This window comes from Mirounga leonina, unplaced genomic scaffold (assembly GCF_011800145.1).
Source record: "Mirounga leonina isolate KUSES-001 unplaced genomic scaffold, KU_Mleo_1.0 Mir_201, whole genome shotgun sequence".
In the NCBI taxonomy this organism is placed as follows: Eukaryota; Metazoa; Chordata; class Mammalia; order Carnivora; family Phocidae; genus Mirounga; species Mirounga leonina.
The window spans coordinates 29,182,050-29,203,709 of NW_023270504.1; the positions used below are offsets into that span (position 1 = coordinate 29,182,050).

The 21,660-nt window shown below is 42.6% G+C and overlaps 1 protein-coding gene across 1 annotated transcript in view; it reads right to left on the bottom strand.

Annotated features, from left to right (window-relative positions):
• The window catches only part of NINJ2 (ninjurin 2), a 36,327-nt gene extending 15,073 nt beyond the window's left edge, over positions 1–21,254 (bottom strand). The window contains exon 1 of the mRNA XM_035028499.1: positions 20,903–21,254. Coding sequence (XP_034884390.1) covers positions 20,903–20,947 — 45 coding nt within the window. The 5' untranslated portion in view covers positions 20,948–21,254. The remainder of the gene's footprint in view (positions 1–20,902) is intronic.
• Positions 21,255–21,660: the final 406 nt, after the last annotated feature.

A 21,660-nucleotide genomic window follows, 5' to 3' on the forward strand; every position in this document is an offset into this window, starting at 1 on the left:
TGATCTGGCCTCCAGCTACTCTCCATCCCCCACCTCTTTCCAATGCTGCAGGTTGTCCTCCCGATCTCTGTGCCTTTGTGCAGTGGTAGCAAGAGAGTCTGATGCTTTGGAGGCAGGTACATATTTGTAGAGTAGTGACTGAACATCTTGTCCCCGCTGTTTGGAATGTCCTCTGTCCCCCTCCTTGCTATCTACCCAATAAGCTCTTCCTTCCATCAAGGGTGTTATTTTCAGCATAAGGCCTTGGATGACACCTTCCCTCTGATAACTCTTCTGTTCTCTCATTGGACTGTGAACTCCTTCAGGGTGGGGACCTTGGCATGGAGCTGGCACTTCTGACAAGTAGAAGTTGTTTAGTTTATGAGGGAGGGGTGGTATGACCTGCCAGGCCCACTCTCTAGACATAAAACCGCAAGCTAGCACAGTCCATTCCCCAAACCAAGTCACCATAATGACAACCCGACCTGGTCATTGCGCATACTCTAAATGCTGTAGGTCTCCCCTTTTAAAAAACTCCTGAGGAGTGATGTCACCAAGATGGTGATCTAGGTTGTTCCTGACTTCACTCCCTCTCACAAGAAGAACAGCTAACAACTATTCAAGAATAAGACATGGGGTAAAGCTGAAGCACCCCCCTGCACCACAGAGACCAAGACAGACTGCATGGGAAGGATGGATGTTAGCTGAGCCTATTGTGGTGGTCATCTCCCAATATATATAAATCAAACCTTCATGCCATGCCGTATGCCTTAAACTTATACAGAGATGTATGTCAAGTATTTCTTAATAAAACTGGGTGGGGGGAGAAGAAAAAACAGGGGCTTAGACACACAGAGGGAAGATGGCCATGTAAAGACAGAGGCAGAGATTGGACTTATGCCAAGGAATGCCAAGGATTGCTAACATCCCCTGGACGATACAAGAAGTAAGGAAGGATTCTTCCCTAGAGCCTTTGGTGGGAGCAAGGCCCACTGACACCTTGATTTTGGACTTTTAGCCTCCATTTTAAGCAAAATTAAATTATCTTCCTGAAAAAAAATCCTGGTATGCAAACAGCCAAATTAATTTACAAGAGAGCAAAATGGGGGAGGGGGGATTCATATTGAAAGACTCCTTTCGGGGGCGCCTGGGTGGCTCAGTCGTTAAGCGTCTGCCTTCGGCTCAGGTCATGGTCCCAGAGTCCTGGGATCAAGCCCCGCATCGAGCTCCCTGCTCGGCGGGAAGCCTGCTCCTCCCTCTCCCACTCCCCCTGCTTGTGTTCCCTCTCTCGCTGTGTCTCTCTCTGTCAAATAAATAAATAAAATCTTAAAAAAAAAAAAAAAAAAAGAAAGACTCTTTTCAATAGCACCCTTGGTGAATATTTTTCTTTCTTTTTTAAAAAGATTTTATTTATTTATTTGAGAGAGACAGTGGGGAGAGGGGCAGAGGGAGAGGGAGAGGGACAAGAAGACTCCACACTGAGCATGAGCCCAAAGTGGGACCTGATCTCCCACCCTGAGAGCATGACCTGAGCTAAAACCAAGAGTCCACTGTTTAACCCACTGAGCCACCCAGGTGCCCTGAGTATTTTTCTAATCTTAGATGGAGAAAAGCCTTCATAATCATGACAGGAGATCAGAAACCATAAAGGATCAATAAATTTGACTGCATAAAATTAGAACTATTTGAATGCATCATCATCATCATCATCATCATGGCATATACCCCTATAGTGCTTATTTCATGCAAGCACTAGGCTGAGCACTTTATATGCCTGCACTCATGTCAGTCTTGTAACAATCTCATGAGCTAAGTGCTGTTCTGATTCCTCAGTTTACAGACGGGGAGCCAGAGATTGAGTAACGCAATTCTGTTGATTTGACTAGCTTGTTAGAGAGGAAGCTGGAGCCAGCCGTCAGAGCCCGTGCGCTAGCCACGTGTTGCACTGCCACCATAAATGTCAGAAGACAAAGACAAATGAGAAAAAAGATTGCAACGCATGGGACAAAGGACTGATTTCTCTGATATACACAGAGGTCTTTAAAGTGAACCCAACAGACAAAAACCCATGCAGAAAAATGCGTGTCCCCATTACACTGGCGGCAAAGATTCAACTGACTGATAATATTCAATGTTGGTGATGATGTGGATAAACAAACATTTTCATACACTTGGTGGGAATGTAAATGTAATTTACTACCAGATGTACCCAGATTACTACAATCTTTTCTGAAGGACAATTTGGCAATTATCTATTCAAATTTAAAATATTCTCATCCATTTACCTAATAAGTGCATTTCTGGGAGTTTCTCTCATAGAACATGTTCTCCGGAGTGCATTTCATCCACACGAGGAAATACTATGTATGTCTTTAAAAAGAATGAGTTAGACTCTTATGCATAAATATGGCAGGATATATAAAATGGAGGAAAAAGTCATTATGAATATGACTATGAACCTATATTGGTACAAATTAAACAAAAAATTCAGAGTATCTGTTTTAGATTACTATACATTTGTATAAGCATAGGAAAAAATATGGAAGGAATTTGTATCACGATAAGGACTTTCCCTTTCTAAGTTATATATTTTCCCAATTTGAATTTTTAAAGGAATCTCTACACCCAGGGTGGGGCTCGAACTCATCAGCCAGAGATCAAGAGTTGGATGCTCTACGAACTGAGCCAGCCAGGTGCCCCCTCAATTTGAATTTTTGACAACCAAAAGGTCATTCTTTTATAATCAGGAAAAACAAAAGTAAATATAAAATTAAATGTAGATAAAATATTTAGAGATATAAAGATAAAATTAATTAAAGGGTGACATCTGTGTGTCTGGCAGGGCAGCAACTCCTATGGATTCATAGTCTGGACTCTTGCCCCAGTAGGATTCAACCTGAGGGCAACTTTCCAGGAATCTGGCTCCTGCATAAAGTGAGCGCACCACTGGTAATCTTCTGCATGGGTCTATTTGCCTAGTGCCCATTACAACAGGCTGCCCGGGCCACTGCAGCAGGGCATTTGGAAGCCTGTCCGGGCCAAAAGTCCTCCCTGACTGATGCTCACTGCTGAGCATAACCCAGGACAATACCTCTTCCAAGCAGGTGGCGAATAATGCATTATGATCAAGATTACAGCGAAGTGGTGAGAAAAAGAGGTCCTCGTGAGGTCCTCTTTTTTATTTTATTTCATTTATTCATTTGAGAGAGAGCATGAGCACAAACAGAGGGAGAGGCAGAGGGAGAGGGAGAAGCAGGCTCCCCGCTGAGCAAGGAGCCCGACGTGGAGATCTCAGAACCTGGAGATCACGACCTGAGCCAAAGGCAGACGCTTAACCCTCTGAGCCACCCAGGCGCCCCTGATGCCTCTTTTCAAAATGGTGTGATGGCTCCCAGGGTCAGTCGTTAGGGCCCTTCACCTTCCCAGGGTTCTTGTGAACCAACAGTGAAGGCGGTTTTAGGTTCTGCAGGCTGGTGGGGCCCCAGCCCTCAGCAAGGTTCAAGTGGCACTGTGCCCAGCTCTCAACCCCTGCAGCATCACCCCTCACCTCCTGCCTGCTGACAGCGCTCTGCGGGGTAAAAATAGCTCCGTTGCACTCACAGCGCCCAGCCCCGCACATGTCAGCAGGCTGGGGCTGCTGACTCTGGAGGCAAGAACCTTTCTTGCTCAGTACTGCTAAGAAAGACAGGACCCTCCCACCGCCACCCCCTGCCCGGGACTGAATGCTGACTGGGCTGCACGCTTGGTCAGAAGGCTGGGGGCCATTTTGATTGCAGAAGGCTCTGGAAGGGCAGTGTTATAAGAGCTCCATAGAGCTGGTCTTAAAACCAGAGGCCTCTCAGCTGAACCTGGAGTCCCTGGAGGAATGGTGTCTGCTGGGGACAGATGTCACCAAGGGAGCTCTTGGGCGTCACCGGGCTGGCTTCTTTCCCCAGTCCCTTGGGTGTCTTATCTTATGGAGCAGCTGGGCTGGGGGCGCTGCCGGGCTTTGTGGGAGCCGCCTCTGAAGGCCAAGTGTGTTTCTCCAGAATTTCTCAGGGATGAGGGGGCAGGGCCTGAGCCTCAGTGTAACAGAAGAGCCTTCTGGAAGACTGAATTGGCGGGTGGCAGATGTGGTACATGAAGTAACTTGTCACTTTTGAGCAAAGAGACCCCTATTTTTACCAAGTCATCCCCTTGCCTCTCCTGCTCTGCTCATTGTGCCAACAGTTCCTGAAAACTAAAGGCCAGGCTGGAGCCAAACACATATCTGGTTCGCATTCTTGGTGAACTTTCCATTGATCTATAATGGATATAAATGTGGTCTTTGAAGTCAGAATGGTGTCAAATCTGGCTTTCCTACATGCTACCCAGGTGATCTTGGACAAGCTAAGTTCTCTGAGCCTTGGTTTCCTCAAGCACAAAATAGGAACAAATGATAGTCCCTACCTCACCTGTGTCACTAGGAAGATGAAAAGAGAGAATACATGTAAAATAGTGCAGTGCCTATAAATAATACAAGGGGACACTTTCAGCCCTGGAGGTATTCAGAGGTGAGTTTCTAATGCTTCCCCCTGCCCCCCCATTTCTAGAAACTCTATTTGTGATTTTTGTTAATCTTTCAAATTTATTTTGATAGTCTCTGTTCCGTCTTCCTTCTTTTTTCTATTTTATTTTATTTTATTTTATTTTTTAATTTTATTTTTTTTAAAGATTTTATTTATTTATTTGAGAGAGAGAATGAGATAGAGAGAGCATGAGAGTGGGGAAGGTCAGGGGGAGAAGCAGACTCCCTGCTGAGCAGGGAGCCCGATGAGGGACTCGATCCCGGGACTCCAGGATCATGACCTGAGCCGAAGGCAGTCGCTTAACCAACTGAGTCACCCAGGCGCCCTTTTATTTTATTTTTTTAAAGATTTTATTTATTTGAGAGAGAGAATGAGAGAGAGAGAGCACATGAGAAGGGGGGAGGGTCAGAGGGAGAAGCAGACTCCCTACTGAGCAGGGAGCCTGAGGCGGGACTCGATCCTGGGACTCCAGGATCATGACCTGAGCCGAAGGCAGTCTCTTAACCAACTGAGCCACCCAGGCACCCCCATCTTCCTTCTTTCAGTCTTTTACTTCATGTTTTTAAGCACATTAATAATTCTAAGTCTGCAGAATTCAGTGTGTATTTTACACTTACAGCACATCTTAATTCAGGTACTAAATTTTCAGAGGTTCAAGAGAAATGTAGTCTTCCCAATGCAGTAAAGTTGGCTTGAAGGAGAGCTATTTTACCTGCTTCAGTATTTAAATTTTAAATTAATTAAAATTACATAAAATTGAAACAATCCAAATGTCTACCAACTGGTAAATGGAGAAATATAGTGTGGCATGTCCATATAATGGAACACTACTCAGCAATAAAAAGGGATGAAGTATGGATACATACTACAGCATGAATGAACCTCAAAAATACTGTGTTAAGTGAAAGAAACCAGACACAAAAGACTGCATATTGTATGATTCTATTTATATGAAATGTCCAGAATAGACAAATCTATTGAGACAAAAAGCAGATTGCCTGACACAAGGGCGGAATGGAAAATGATTGCAAGCAGGCATGAGGAAATTTTTGAGGGTGATGAAAATGTCAAATAAAATTTTAAAATTCAGTTCCTTAGTTACATTAGTCACATTCTGAGTTGCTCAAGAGTCACGTGTGGCTAGTGGTTACTGTATTAGACAGGGCAATTCTAAATATTATAATTCATAAGCCTAATAATTACACGCTGGGCTGTGTACTTTATGAAATTCTTACCTTTATTTTTTTTAATCAAAGTGCAATAAAACTGTAAATTAAGGCTTAAATGACCACATGTCATAAAACTGAATATTAAAGCTTAAGTGCCTAAAAACTTGGAAGTTTAGGGGCACCTGGGTGGCTCAGACAGTTAAGTGCCTGACTCTTGATTTTGGCCCAGGTCATGATCTCGGGGTTGTGGGATCGAGGCCCATGTCAAGCTCCGTGTTCAGCAGAGTCTGCTTGTCCCTCTCCCTCTGCTCCTCCCCCCTTCACGCTCTCTCTCTCCCTAAAATAAATGAGTAAATAAAATCTAAAAAAAATTGTAAAAACTTGAAAATTTAAAAATATGCTTTCAATACACTTTTATATTCCAAAAATAAACTAAAAATTCAAATACACAATAGTCAAGACTGCATAGTACTTGCATAAGGATAGATATATAGGTTGATAAAAAAGAATTGGAAGTCTAGAAATAAATGCTCATATTTATGATTAATTGATTTTTAACAAGGATGCCAAGACAATTCAATGATCTTTTCAGCAAATGAGGGACAAATGTAAATTTATGTCTAAAAGGATGAAGTTGGACCCTGACCTCACACCATATAAAAAAATTTACTCAGTATGGATCATAGAGGGGCTCCTGGCTGGCTCAGTCGGTAGAGCATGTGACTCTTGATCCCGGGGTCATGAGTTTGAGCCCCACATTGGGTGTAGACATTACTTAAAATCAATCAATCAATCAACCAATCAATCAACCTAAAACAAACAAACAAAATACCCAAAATGGATTATAGACCTAAATTAAGAAACAAAAACTGTAAAACACTTAGAAGAAAGTATAGGAGTAAATCTTCATGACCTTGGGTTAGGCAATGGATTTTTAGATATGACGCCAAAAACATAAGCAATAAAAGAAACAATAAATTGAACTTCACCAACATTAAAAACTTATGTGTTTCAAATAACACCATCAAGAAAGTGAAAAAAAAGAACTCACAGAATGGATGAACATGATTTGCAAATCATGTATCTCATAAGGGGTTAATATCTAGAACGTATAAGGAACTCATACAATTCAATAAATAGGAAGACAAATGATCCAATTAAAAATGACCATTTTCTGAAAGTGCTACATGAACAGCCACATGCACATGAGAAGGTGCTCAGCATAATATCATCATTAGTTATCATTGTAAATAAATGAGGTACCATTTCACACCTACTAGAATGGCTCCAACAAAAACCATTGAAATACCAACTGTCGATGAGGATGTGAAGAAACTGGAAATCTTGTTGCTGGTGGGAATGTAAAATGATGCAGCCACTTTAGAAAACAGCTCTTCAAAGGTTAAACATAGAGTTACCGTATGAGTTAGCAATTCCACTCCCAGAAACTACCCAAGAGAAAGGAAATCATATGTCCACACAAAAACTTGTACATGAAAGTTCATAGCAGCATTGCATTGATAACAGCCATAGCAGAAATAACCCAAATGTCCATCAGTCCATTTGGTCTAAAAATCAAATCAAATGTAGTATATCCATACAATGGAATGTTATTCAGTGATTAAAAGGAATGGAATACTGATACATGGGATAACATGGATGAACCTTGAAAACATTACCCTAAGTGAAAAAAGCCAGACACAAAAGACCACATATTACAGAATTCCATTTCTATGAAATGTCTAGAATAGGTAAATCTTTGGTGGTAGAAAGTTGAGTAGTGGTTGCCAGGGACTGGGAGAAGGGAGGAATGAGAAGTAATGCTGATAGGTACAGGGTTTCTTTTTCTTCCTTTCTGTCTTTTTTTTTTTTTTCTTTTTACAGGGAGGAAGAGGGGCAGAGGGAGAGAGAGAGAATCTCAAGCAGGCTCCACGTCCAGTGCAGAGCCCAACGCAGGGCTCAATCTCACGACCCTGAGATCACGACCTGAGCCGAAATCAGGAGTCAAATGCTTAATCGACTGAGCCACCCATGCGCCCCTCTTTCTTTTTTTTAAAAAAGTTTATTTATTTATGCATTTATTTAAGAAACCTCTACACGCAACGTGGGGCTCAAACTCATGATCTCTAGATCAAGAATCACACACTCTTTCTATTGAGCCAGCCAGGTGCCCCCAGGTTTTCTTTTAAAAGTGATGAAAACATTCTGGGAACAGATGATGGTGATAGTTACATAATTCTCTAAATATATTAAAACCCATTGAACTGTACATTTTAAGCAGGTGAATTTGATGATATATATATATATTCCAAAAAAGCTGTTTTTAAAAAAATCAATTACAGATTTTATATTTAATTTTGGGAATCAAACATATTATGGAATGTAGTAAAAGCTGTATTAAAGGTAAATGCTGTCATTAGGGGCGCCTGGGTGGCTCAGTCGTTAAGCGTCTGCCTTCAGCTCAGGTCATGATCCCAGCGTCCTGGGACTGAGCCCCGCATCGGGCTCCCTGCTCAGTGGGGAGCCTGCTTCTCCCTCTCCCTCTGCTGCTCCCCCTGCTTGTGCTTTCTCTCTGTCTTTCAAATAAATAAATAAATAAAATCTTAAAAAAAATAAATAAAATGGAAAAAATTAGAAATCTGAATATCTTAAATATATTTATCAACTTCTCAAATTAAGTTGTTAGGTTAACCAATAATATTGCTTGATGCAATAATTCTATTGTTTATTTGGCAAAATATTAAGGCATGATTGTTAATAAAAAAAGAATGAGGGGGAAGACTTGCTCTAGAAAATAACATCTATTAAATAAACAGATCAGTCAACTTTGAAACAGATCTTAGAATAAATAAGAACGTAATGAATGTTAAGGAAATATCAGACTTATAAGGGAAAGGGATACATTATTCATCAAATAAATTTCAAATAACTTAAATAATAATTAAAGGTAAAAAAAGAAATAATAAAACCAGAAGACAAGATAGTGATCTTGTAATGGGGAAGGATTTTCCAAACATAAAAAATGTGGGGGCGCCTGGTGGCTCAGTTGGTTAAGCATCTGACTCTTGATTTTGGCTCAAGTCATGATCACATAGTGGTGAGATCGAGCCTGAGTTGGGCTCCGAGCTCAGTGCAGAGTCTGCCTGAGGTTCTCTCTCTCCATCTCCCTTTGTGCCTCCCCCTGCTTGCGTGCTCTCTCTCTCTCGCTCGCTCTCAAATAAATAAATAAATAAATAAATAAATAAAATCTTTTAAAAAGTGACAGAAATCACAAAGGAAAAGATTAATAGCCATCACAAATGTTAAACTTTTGCCACTTGAAAAACTTCTTAAAAGGTACATGGGGCACCTGGGTTGCTCAATCGGTTGGGCATCTGACTCTTGATTTCAGCTCAGGTCGTAATCTCTGTGTGGTGGGATGGAGCCCCAAGTGGGGCTCTGGGCTCAGTGTGGAGTCCACTTGGGATTCTCTCTCTCCCTCTGCCCGTCTCTCCACTTATGCGCTCGTGCACTCTCTCTCTCAATAAATAAATAAATCAATAAAATCTAAAGGTATGCCACAAATTTATATCCTGAACAAAGACACACTTAATGCGCGTTAAGTATATCCATGATCTCAGTTTTCTAAAGTAAAACAAAGTGCCTTTATATACACAGGGAAGAAACCAGAATGCTAAACACCAAAATGCTGGCAGCTACAGGCTGTGAGCTTATGAGTACTGTCTGGGTTCTACTACCTGAGTGACCTTGGGCAAGTCATTAACCTCTCTGTGCCTCAAGTTCCTCATATGTAAAATGAAAATAACAATAGTGTCTTCCTGACAGAATTGTTGTGAGGACTAAATGAATTGATGCATGCAAAGAGCTTACAACATTGACTGGCACGTAGTCAGCATTCAATAAATCCCAGTATTGCTATTATTATCATATATTTCCTTACAGATGGGCTTTTGGAGATTCCATTCTGTGACCCAGGATATTAAGGATTGTAACGCATGAGAACATTGTCTGACACCAACAGACTTAAATGTTATAAGGATCAGATAAGTGAAAATAGGTCTGACAAGTCAAAGAATAAAGATAATGCATACTATTCACATTACATAAAGCCAAAGAGTTATTATACACATGTGATGCATTGAAGTCTCAAAAAAAAAAAAATGTATCTTGAGATGAAATAAGGCCAAGTGAAATTCCTACTTCTCTTGCCATTGGCCAAGAAGATTTCATGGATCTTCTTTTAAGGATCTTAGCAGCCACAGAAGAGAATTATTGGTTGGAGTTACCATTAACAGCCTTAAGAAGTGTCATGGGAGCTTGTAGCTCTGAGAACAGAGCTAAATCTGAATGGAAGGTGTGGATGGATTGGGGTGTGGTCAGTTTGGGAGAAATGCTGCACTCTTAAGGGCCAGAGGGCCCAAGGCCTCTGCCTTGTTGTACCCCCCTAGTATACCATTGAACCCTTCTATTATAAGGGACTTTCTGCTCTCACCAATAGGATTTTCTTTGTAATTCTGGGCTCTTGTGGAGGTGGGAGGTCCCCTCCAGAGACAACTTGATCTCTCACATGTAAACGCATCTCACAAACATCTGCAGATAAGGCTTGGGTAGAGAACTGAGCTTATTCATGGGTACAGAGACAGCTGCTGACATACAGAATTTAGGCACTGAATTGTGTGTGAGCCCATAGATGTTTGTTCCCTGTGTGTGTAGATATGTACAGATAGTACTTTGCCAATGACCTGTTTCTAGAATGCCCAGGGATGATTCTAGACTTGGCTGCATCACAGGTGTTTTCACTCACATCCCCCTGGGCATCCAGAGGGTGAGTGCCAGAACCTAGGTTTACAGCCGCATTCTGGTGCCCCCTTCCCGCTTTTCCTCTCGAGGGAGAGGGGACCCACAGTGGATTCCGGAGAGAGGCTGGGGTGGCTGCCTGAGCTTGCCCGTGATAACCAGACTGGGCTGTGCCAAGGGTGTGAATGGTGTAGACCTGGCCACAGGCCACCTTCAAAGAAGGAGCTCACTCATGACTCAGCCTGGGCTTGTAAGAAATGAAGAGAGAGGCAGATGATTAAAACGTGGTCATCAATTGAACCTAAGCATCTAACTGGAGTCATTCGAGGTACTCCTAATGTACACCAAACTTAATAGCAATGATCTCTGGACAATAGAATTAAGGGAAATTTAAAATCCTTTTTAATATATATTTCTACAATGTTTGATTTTTTTGACAAGACTGTATTTGTTTTATAAGCAGAAAAAGAGAAATATTAAAATAAATAGATAAAACACAAAATTAAAAGGTCTTTCCTGTCTAGTTAATTTGTCAGTGGGTCTCAAAAGCCTTAAAAATGTGCTTCCTGTTTGAGGTAAAATGGAACTACTTTAAGAATACTCACTATGGTACCATTTAAAACAGTGAGAACAGGACATAACTAACAATAGGGGGTTGGCTAAAGAATTATGATATAATCATACTATGGGGTATTAGTATTTTAAATGCTAATTACTTTAAATGTTATTATATGAGAATTATGATGACAGATACTTAGAGTAGAACACAAATCAGTAACTAAATGTGTGTACTTCATGACACTACTAGATAAATCAAAAGACTGGGAGACTCTTAAGAGCCTAGAAGTCCACCGACAGATGAATGGACAAAGATGTGGGATATATATATATATATATATATATACACACACACAATGGAATATTACTCAGCCATCAGAAAATGAAATCTTGCCATTTGCAACAACGTGGAAGGAACTAGAGGGTCTTATGCTAAGCAAAATAAGTCAGTGAGAGAAAGACAAATACCGTATGATTACTCATATGTGGAATTTAAGAAACAAAACAGGTGAACATAGGGAAAGGGAAGGACAAATAAAATAAGATGAAAACTGAGAAGGAGGCAAACCGTAAGAGACACTGAACTCTAGGAAGCACACTGAGGGTTGCTGGAGGGGAGGGAGGTGGGGGGTGGGCATTAAGGAGGGCACTTGATGGAATGAGCACTGGGTGTTATATGCAACTGATGAATCACTAAATTCTACCTCTGAAACTAAAAAAAAAAAGGTCCAAATTCTGAATTTGCTTCGTTTTTAACATTTTTAAAATTTTTGTCGATTTTATTTATTTATTAGAGAGAGAGTTGGAGCAGGGGCAGAGGCAGAGGGAGCAGCAGACTCCCTGCCGAGCAGGGAGCCTGACTCAGACTTGATCCCAGAACCCGGGATCAGGACCAGAGCCGAAGGCAGACGCTTAACTGACTGAGCCACCCAGGTGCCCCTGATGGCTTCATTTTAAGAATAAGCAGGGGCGCCTGGGTGGCTCAGTCGGTTAAGCGACTGCCTTCGGCTCAGGTCATGATCCTGGAGTCCCGGGATCGAGTCCCACATCGGGCTCCCTGCTCGGCGGGGAGCCTGCTTCTCCCTCTGACCCTCCCCCCTCTCGTGCTCTCTGTCTCTCATTCTCTCTCTCGCAAATAAATAAAATCTTAAAAAAAAAAAAAAAAAGAATAAGCGGATATTGATATATCTTATATTGCTGTACCTTTGTAGTGAAGTAATTACTACATTGGAACCACTATTAAAATTATAAGCTTTAAAAAAAAAAAGACTGAGTGTTAAAATGAAAATGTTAACTGTGGTTATTTCTGAGGGGTCGGATTATTGGCTTATTTTGATTTGGGGTTGTCTTTCTGAAATTTTCAAAGATTCTATAATAAACATGTATTACATTGTAGTCATGTTGTACAATAAGCCTTTTAATATTAAAAAAATTCTATTTATTGAGAGAGGAGAATAACAAAGCTAAATCCTAGAAATTTAGGGGGGCTCGTAGCCCACAAGAATAGGTATGTGTCCTAGACACAATGGCAAGTCATGCACTGAGAGGAAGAGGCTGTGCTAAGCTTCTCACCATCTCTAACACTCACAACATTCCCCGAGGTGAGGATTATTATCCCCATTTACAGATGAATAAATGGGCTCAGAGAGGTGAAGAGACACATCAAGATCTCACAGCATGTTCCGGCTTTGCTGGCATTTGGACCCAACTCTCCGCAGTAGGGTTGGGCACTAGGAACCCCCAGCACCCCTAGAGTGTGGAAAAGTGCCCCCCCCAGGGGGGTGACTGGCCTGCTGCCTCTCCTCCTCAGCGAGGTCAGACTTGCAGCCCAGCGTGCCTGAGTAGGGGCTCACATTCCTCCCTAAGATGTCCCCCACTGACTTGCTGGTGACACTTTTCACACGGCCGGTCTCTGAACACGGGACACCTCCAATGCCAAGATTTACACACTTGAGGCAGTGGTCCCCCCTCCTTCGGCCCAACCAGCAGAGCCCTGATGTTCAGCAGCCCTCCCCTGCCTGGCTTCTGAGTCTCAAGAAATGTGTCCTGAAGCAAATTGGCACTGGGATTCACATCTACTCCTTTCCTCCCCCAACTTCCTGAGCAACTGGGGGGTCTTGGCTGCCACCAAGCTTCAACACCTCAGGTCTGACTTTCTCCAAGTGAGTCTTGGACGGTCCTTTGAACTAGGTCCTCTGAGAGGCATGGAATGGAGGTGGCCAAAGTTAGGGAGAGATGAAGCTAGAATCTTCAAAACTGGGTGGGAGCAGAGACATGGTTTGAGATGAGATCAATGGGGGGAAGGGTGGGGGGCAGAACTGTTATTAAACTTCTTTTCTTTTGTTCCCCATTTCTGTTAGTGTTGTTCTAATATTTATGTAATTTTAAAAACCCCACCCTGAGTTCTCCAAGAGAAAAAAAGATTTGTAGACATTTCCCTGAATCCCTCAATAGTTAACCACCACCAATTCCTCTGTCCTTTGAGATTCAAGATAGACTGGTTTAGGGCCACCTATTCAGCTCTCTCCTCTCTGTAATTCATCCGCCATTTATTGCATTTGCAGAACCTGCCAGAGCAGCCCGCACATGGTGAATGCTCTATAAATATTTGTTGAATAAATGGACAAACTGGGTTTGCATCCTCATTCACAACACATTCTTTTTTTTTTTTTTTAAGATTTTATTTATTTGACAAAAAGAGACACAGTGAGAGAGGGAACACAAGCAGGGGGAGTGGGAGGAGAAGCAGGCCTCCCGCAGAGCAGGGAGAGCCCGATGCAGGGCTCCATCCCAGGACCCTGGGATCATGACCTGAGCTGAAGGCAGACGCTTAACGGCTGAGCCACCCAGGTGCCCCTCAGAACACATTCTGAGGCTTGCGAGTAGGGAGGTGCTTTTTGTATTATTTGCTGTTAATAAAAGGAGATATCTTTTTATTTTAATTTTTTTATTATTTATTTATTTTTAAGATTTTATTTATTTATTTATTTGACAGTGAGAGAGAGAGAGCACAAGTAGGGGGAGCGAGAGGCATAGGGAAAAGCAGGCTCCCTGCCGAGCAGAGAGCCTGACACGGGGCTCGATTCCAGGACCCTGAGATCATGACCCAAGCCGAAGGAGACGCTTAACCAACTGAGCCACCCAGGTGCCCCAGGAGATATCTTTTTAAAAAGCAAAGAAATTATTTTCTATGGAATGAGAGTGTCAAGTTAGGCACAGTTTATTAAGTTATCTGACTCAATATTGATACATCCCCTAATGAAGCCAACAGCAATCCCTTAAGTCACCATCAGATTGAGAGCAAATGTGTCACCTCAGATTTGATCTAATGTGTTGATAAATTGAGAGCACTGTGCATAAGATAAGCTGGAGACTTCCACATTCAAGAGTGATGATGCTGGAGACTTGCAGTTAGACATGCTGGGTTGACTCTAGAAATCCCATTGTAACAGCTTTATTGAGATGTAACTCACATACCATACAATTCACCTATCCAAAGTGCAAAATTCAGTGGCTTTTAGTATATTCGCGGAGTTGTGCAGCCATTACCACAATCGATTTCAGAACATTTTTATCACCCTGAAAAAAACAACTCCATACCCATTTTCTCCCCATCCCCTGGACTCCATCTTAGGCAACCACTGATCTATTTTCTCTCTGTGTAGATTCCCCTATTCTGGACATTTTATGTAAATGGAAGCATTTGTGACTTTGTGACTTTCGCTAGGCATAATGTTTTCAAAATTCATTCATGTTGTAGTGTGTATCGGTACTTCATTTCTTTTTATCATTAAATAAAATTCCACTATATGGATATACCACATTTTATTTATCCATCTTCAGCTGATGACCATTTGAGTTGTTTCCACTTTTTGACTATCATGAATAATGTTGCTTTGAACATTCATTCATTGTGTGAACATATACACCTAAGAGTGGGATTGCTGGGTCCTATTGTCTATGTTTATCTTTTTGAGGAACTGCAAGACTGTTTGCCAAAGCGGCTGCACCATTTTACATTCCGATGAGTACAATGTGAGGTTCCAATTTCTCCACATCCTTAAGAGCATTTGTTACTATCTGTCTTTGTGATAATAGCCTCCTAGTGAGTATCAAGTGGTATCTCATTGTAGTTTTGAATTTGTCTTTCTCTGATGGCTAATGATGTTGAACATCTTTTCATGTAGCTTATTGGTCATTGGTGTATCTTCTTTGGAAAAATGTTATTTGGATCCTTTGCCCATTTAAAAATTGGGTTATTTGCCTTTTTATTATAAATTGTAAAAGTTCTTTATATATTCTGAATACAAGTCCCTTATCAGATATATGCTTTGAAAATATTTTCTCTTGTGAAGGTTCTCTTCTCGCTTTCTTGATGGTGTCATTTGGAACACAAAAGTTCTTAATTTTGGGGCGCCTGGGTGGCTCAGTTGGTTGAGCGACTGCCTTCGGCTCAGGTCATGATCCTGGAGTCCCGGGATCGAGTCCCGCATCGGGCTCCCTGCTCAGCGGGGAGTCTGCTTCTCCCTCTGACCCTCCTCTCTCTCATGCTCTCTGTCTCTCATTCTCTCTCTCTCAAATAAATAAATAAAATCTTAAAAAAAAAAAGTTCTTAATTTTCATGAGTCCAGTTTATTTTTTCCTTTGTTACTTTTGTTTTTGGTATTACACCTAAGAAAGCTTTCCCTCATGAAGATTTACTCTTATATTTTCTTCTAGAGTTTTAAATTTTTAGCTCCCTACATTTAGGTCTATGATCCATTTTGAGTTAATTTTTGTGTGTGGTGTGAGGTAGGGGTTCAGCTTCATTCTTTTGTGTGTGGATCTCCAGGTGTCTTGGCACCACCTACTGAAATGATTATTCTTTGCCCCACTGAGTTGTCTTGGCATTCTTATCAAAGATCAAACAAATCTGAAGGTTTATTTATGGACTCTCAAATCTATTTCATCCATCTGTAAGTCTATCTTTATGCCAGTATCACACTTGATTACTTGATTACCATAGATTTGCCGTAAGTTTAAAAATTGGGCTATGTAAGTCCTCCAAACTTGTTCTTTTTCAAGATTGTTTTGGCTATTCTGGGTCCCTTGAAATCCCATACTTTTAGGATCAACTCTGCAAAGAAGTCAGCAGGACTTTTTTTTTCTTTTAAGTAGGCTCCACACCCAATGTGGAGCCCAATGCAGGGCTTGAACTCACAACCCTGAGATCAAGACCTGAGCTGAGATCAAGAGTCTGATGTTTATCCAACTGAGCCACCCAGGTGCCCTGAAAAGCCAGTGAAAAGCATTTTTAAAAAAGATTTTATTTATTTATTTGAGAGAGAGAGTGAACGAGTGAGAGCATGAGTAGCGGTGTAGGGGTTGGGGAGAGGGAGAAGCAGACTCCTCACTGAGCAGGAAGCCCAACTCGGGACTCGATCCCAGGACCCTGGGATCATGACCTGAGCCAAAGGCAGACACCTAACCAACTGAGCCGCCCAGGCACCCTTGAAAGGGATCTTTTAAAGTATAAATTGCAAGGGCAAAGAGAACGGGAGAAGAAAGTAGAGTAAGGAGGGGTAAATGATTTGACCAAGCAGTAGAAGCTGTGGTCTGATGCCTGCAGAAAGGAACCAATAATGGGACATGAGAAGTTCAGGAAGGCACTGGGTTTGGAAACATAGGGTACCAAGGAATGTGGAGTGAAGTGCAGAGTGGAGATGGGGGATGAGCTAAAAGTCTATTTGCAGAGAAGTCCAACACTCCAGGAGTCCCCACACATCCCCTCAAAGCCTGGTGACAGCTTCTCCTCAAGGCAAGAGATCAGAGATCTGCTCTTTTCTAGAGCAGTGCTCTTAAATCGTGGTTCATGACCTGGTTTAGGCCCACAAACTTTGTTACTGGCCCTAATAAGATAAGTACAGAAAGTAAGAATAAGTGTTTAGAATTTTTATAGAAATTTGAAATTGCCTCAACATTCAAGTGAGTTCTCAGTGGATTCTTCTTGCTGAACAGGATATAGACCAGTTTGGATGTTTGAACTCCTATTGGGAGTCATGTGTGATAGGAGATATGGACTAGCCATGTGCGTTAGAACTGCATGTGGGTCCCTGACAGATCGGAAATTTTAAAAACTGGTCCTTCACCACAGACAGCTTGAGAAGCATGCTCTGGAGGCTGACAGACTCCATGGTATGTATAGTTAGGAGGCGGTTGAGGGTCCTGGTTAAAAGGCTTCATTTTCAACGATAGGCTATCCAGCCTTCCTCCCACACTCATTCAAGAAAATTGGCCAGTAGGCTTATATCCTCCCCCAACACCTCTCCCCAGACAGGAGTCTAGAAGATTCTTATCAGAAAAGACTTAATGGCCCAGAGAGACTTTTAAATGCTGACACTTAGAAGTCCCTTCAGGTAAAAAGCTGCTTGACACCCCATCTCAATATCTCTACAGTAAAGCTCTTCTTTTTTTTTTTAATTTAATTTAATTTTATTATGTTATGTTAGTCACCATACTACAGTAAAGCTCTTCAATGGATAAGCTATACCCATGCACCTAAAGCTTAAAATAAACTTCTAAAAGGTTTATTTTGTTTTTCAAATAGGCTTTATACTAATATGGTTCAGAATTCAAAAGATTCAAAAGGGTACAATGAAGAGTCTTCTGTCAGTTACTTCTTCGTTTCCTTCTGGTAAACTGTTTAGTGCCTTTAATATAAATAGAAAGTCTACATGAAAGACAGAAAACAAATTAAAGAAATAAGAAGTGCAGAGAAAAGAATGTAGAGAGGGCACCTGGGTGGCTCAGTCAGTTAAGCGACTGCCTTCAGCTCAGGTCATGATCCTGGAGTCCCTGGATCGAATACCACATCAGGCTCCCTGCTTGGCGGGGAGTCTGCTTCTCCCTCTGACCCTCCCCCCTCTCTCATGTGCTCTCTCTCATTCTCTCTCTCTCAAATAAATAAAGAAAATCTTAAAAAAAAAAAAGAAAAGAAAAGAATGTAGAGAGAAGAAAGTTCAAAAAAAGGAAAAGAATCATGCCCTGGAGACAGAAGAGAGGCTGTTACACCTGTGAAAGAACCGTGGCCTATTAGAAAAAGGAATATTCAGGGGCGCCTGGGTGGCTCAGTTGGTTAAGCGACTGCCTTCGGCTCAGGTCATGATCCTGGAGTCCCGGGATCGAGTCCCGCATCGGGCTCCCTGCTCAGCGGGGAGTCTGCTTCTCCCTCTCCTGCTCCCCCCTCTTGTGCTCTTTCTCTCTCTCACTCTCTCTCTCTCAAATAAATAAATAAAATCTTTAAAAAAAAAAAAAGAAAAAGGAATATTCACTGAACAACAAAAGAGAACTCTGAGAATTTAAAAATATAAATATTTAAAATTCAACTAGAAAAGTTAGAAAAAGTAGTTTAGAAAATCTTCCAGAAAGTAAAACAGAGATAAAGAGATGGGAAATTAGATACAGAAGCTAGGAAGATCAAAGGATCAGGTCAGAAGATCCAACATCTTGATAACAGGAGCTCCAGATGGACTGAACAAAAAAAAAAAAAAAAGAGAGAGAGAGAGAGGAAGAAATAATTAAAGAAATAATCAAAGGAATTTTTTTTTCCCCCACCACAGAAGGATATAAGTTTCCAGGTCAAAAGGACCCATCAAATGCCCAGTATAATGAATGAAGAAGGAACCATCCCAAGGCACAGCATTGTGAACTTCCAGAACACTGGAGGTCAGAGAGAAGAATCTAAAAACCTTCAGAAGTGAGATAGAAAGGACAGAGGTTTGATGTGGTATTGGATATTACAACAGCCACTCTGGAAGTTAGAATTCTATACATGGGGAAACTATCAATCCAGTGTAAAGACATTTTCAGTTATGTTAGTAAGTAACATTTTACTTTCTTTGCTCACTTTCCCAGGAAGTTCCTGGAAGATATGCACCACCAAACCAAGGTAGTAAATCAAGGAACCAGAAGACGTAGGGTCCACAGGACTGTGGGTAAAGTTGCCTTGGCCCTAAACAGGATGGAGGGGATAGGAAAGAAGGAAGGGATGGAGGGAGAATGAAGCAATGAAGTGTGTGCAAGGATTCCTTTGATACTCAAGGAGTTAGAACCAGCAGCATCAATATCTCATGGGAGCTTGTTAGAAATGCAGAATCTCAGGCTGTCTCCCAGACCTACTCAACAGAATCGCATTATAACAAGATTCTCTCCGCACATTAAAGTCTGAGAAGCACTGTCCTAATATATCTACCTCACAAAGTTGAGTACTGGGCATATTAGGAGGTAATATGTAGAATTATGAGAATATTCTACTGGGCATATTAAAGGTAATATGTAGAAATACCTGACCATGTAGTAGGCACTCTGTAAGGTATTGAATGTGAAGAAGAAGAAGAAGAGGGAGGAGGAGGAGGGGGAGGAGAGGCAGAAGAAGAAGAAGGAACTAGAAACACTCAGGAATGACAATCTCAGTCCCTGGGTCCATGGTAAATGGTGGTTCTGAACCAAATTACAAAAACAGGCCCACAACAGAAAAGGCAAAAGTACGTTTCTACCAGGAAACAGTTTTCAGCTCTGATCAGGGAACCTGTCAGGTTAGTCAGTCCAGGTGTCGACATGGGAAATCAGTAAGAAAAGCCACCTCTCAGGTGTGGTAATTGGCTGGGAGTGAGTGACAGACACTCATCATCTGGGTGACGTTTGGCAGGGGAAATGCTGAGCTAACGTTGCCTTTCTCAGCAGGGCAAGCGTTCTGCCCCAGCACTCAGGAAGTAGGTCAGGAGGAAATATCCTAAGTGAGCAGCGCTGAATTGCTTTTTCAGGCAGAAATCTGTGGCTCATAGACTGGGGGTGGATGGGAAATGGGAATGACAGGAGGTTGGGGGGCCCACTGCGGGGGTAAGGGTAGGAAATTGCATCCCATTCTTGGCAGGAGCAAGACTGCCTCTCACATAGTTTTCCTGGCTCCAGTCCTTTGGCATTCAGCCACCTTCTCTGTGCGGGGGGGGGGGGGGGGGGGTGTGTGTTCCAGTGACTTTTTAATGCTGAGCAAATCTCAATGAAGCCTGGGATTGGAAAGATTTGAAGGGAAGGAGATGTGCTTGTAGAAAACCTGTGTCCTAACTCAGCCATCAGTGTGCTGTGGCTAGAGCACGATGACCCCAGATCCACACGTCCCCAAGAGTTCTTACTGATCATTGCTTCCTAACTGCCCACCAACTGAATGGCACCGAACTCAGTCCTTGAGAGTCCTTACCGCAGAAGCACCGCAGCCCTCAAAGAAATTACGCAATAGGGTGTCCAGTCCTTTAGAACATCTATGGGAATCTTACCCTACTCAGAAATAGCACACTCCACCGCCATCAGACGGCTGTCTTTGTGAAGGCTGAGGGTAGGCGCCGCCCTTGCAGGCACCATCTCAGTGACAAAAGCCTAACATTGCCGGTGAGAAGCGGCAATAACGCGCTTACGATGTGCCAGGCACTTTTCCAAGCACTCTATTTTAATTCATTTGATCCTCACCACAACCTTGCGAGCTTAAATACAATGTCAGTCCCCATTGTACAGATGAGAAAGCTGAGGCAGAAAGAGAGTAAATGAGGTCACGCAGTCAATGGCAGAATTGGGATTCAAACCCAAGGCCGTCCAGCTCCAGGGCCCCTTGTTCATTAACCACGCGTCGGACTTAGACCCCGGGCGCAGGTGCCTGCATCAGCTCTCCTGCGAGCTGAGCCCTCCTCCCCCTTAAACAAGCCATCTGATGTTAGCCAGACAACTCAGAGCAACACGGTGAGGGGCAAGAGCAGAGCTGTCAGAGGTCAAACATCTGGATTCTACTCCTGAAGCTGCCATTTCAAAAGGAAGGACACTTACGTTGACTGAATGCTCAACACAGGTCAGGTACTGGGCACTTTCCATGTTTGATCTCCCCGTGTCGCTGTCCCTCCTTGGGTTTCGGTTTCCTTACACGTCGGGTGGAACAGGTGACTTCAGTGATTGGTCTAGACAATACTCACTCGAGATGTACTAGGTGCACAAAGCGCTATGCCCGGTGCTGAAGGGCACAGACAAATGAAGTAGAGACCTTATCTTTGCAAGGTTCACGGGCCAATTGTCTTTCATTTTAGAATTCCTTTGGAGTTGAGCAAGGCCATCATTAACCCTGTTTTTTTTAAAATGGGGGAAATGATATTTGAACACTCAGTTCAGTTGTAGCCAAACAGAGTGTGACCGCAGGGTGACTCTTAGCTCGGGGCCCTCTCTGCTCCCGACCCTCCCACTTCATCCTGACATCACTGCGACTAAAAGCTACAAAGTCCACTTTGAGTTCCTCACTTCCCCCAGTCATTTTGTACCTCCGTCCTGCCTTCCCCATCCTGACAAGCGCAGACACACGTGCGTGCGCGCGCGCCCCCACACACAAGGCTGGACCCCCGAAAGACGCAAGGTCAATGCTATGGAGTAGCTGACCATCAGCCCCCTCTGGCAGCCCTCGTTTCTCGTGCAGAGCCCAAAGCGCAGAGCTGAGAGGGTGAGTGCACAGTCAGCAAAGCCGCCGCTACCATATGCATCATGACTCATGAGCCCATCCGCTGACTCGGAACTGAAGCCTCTTGCCCCATCAAGTAATT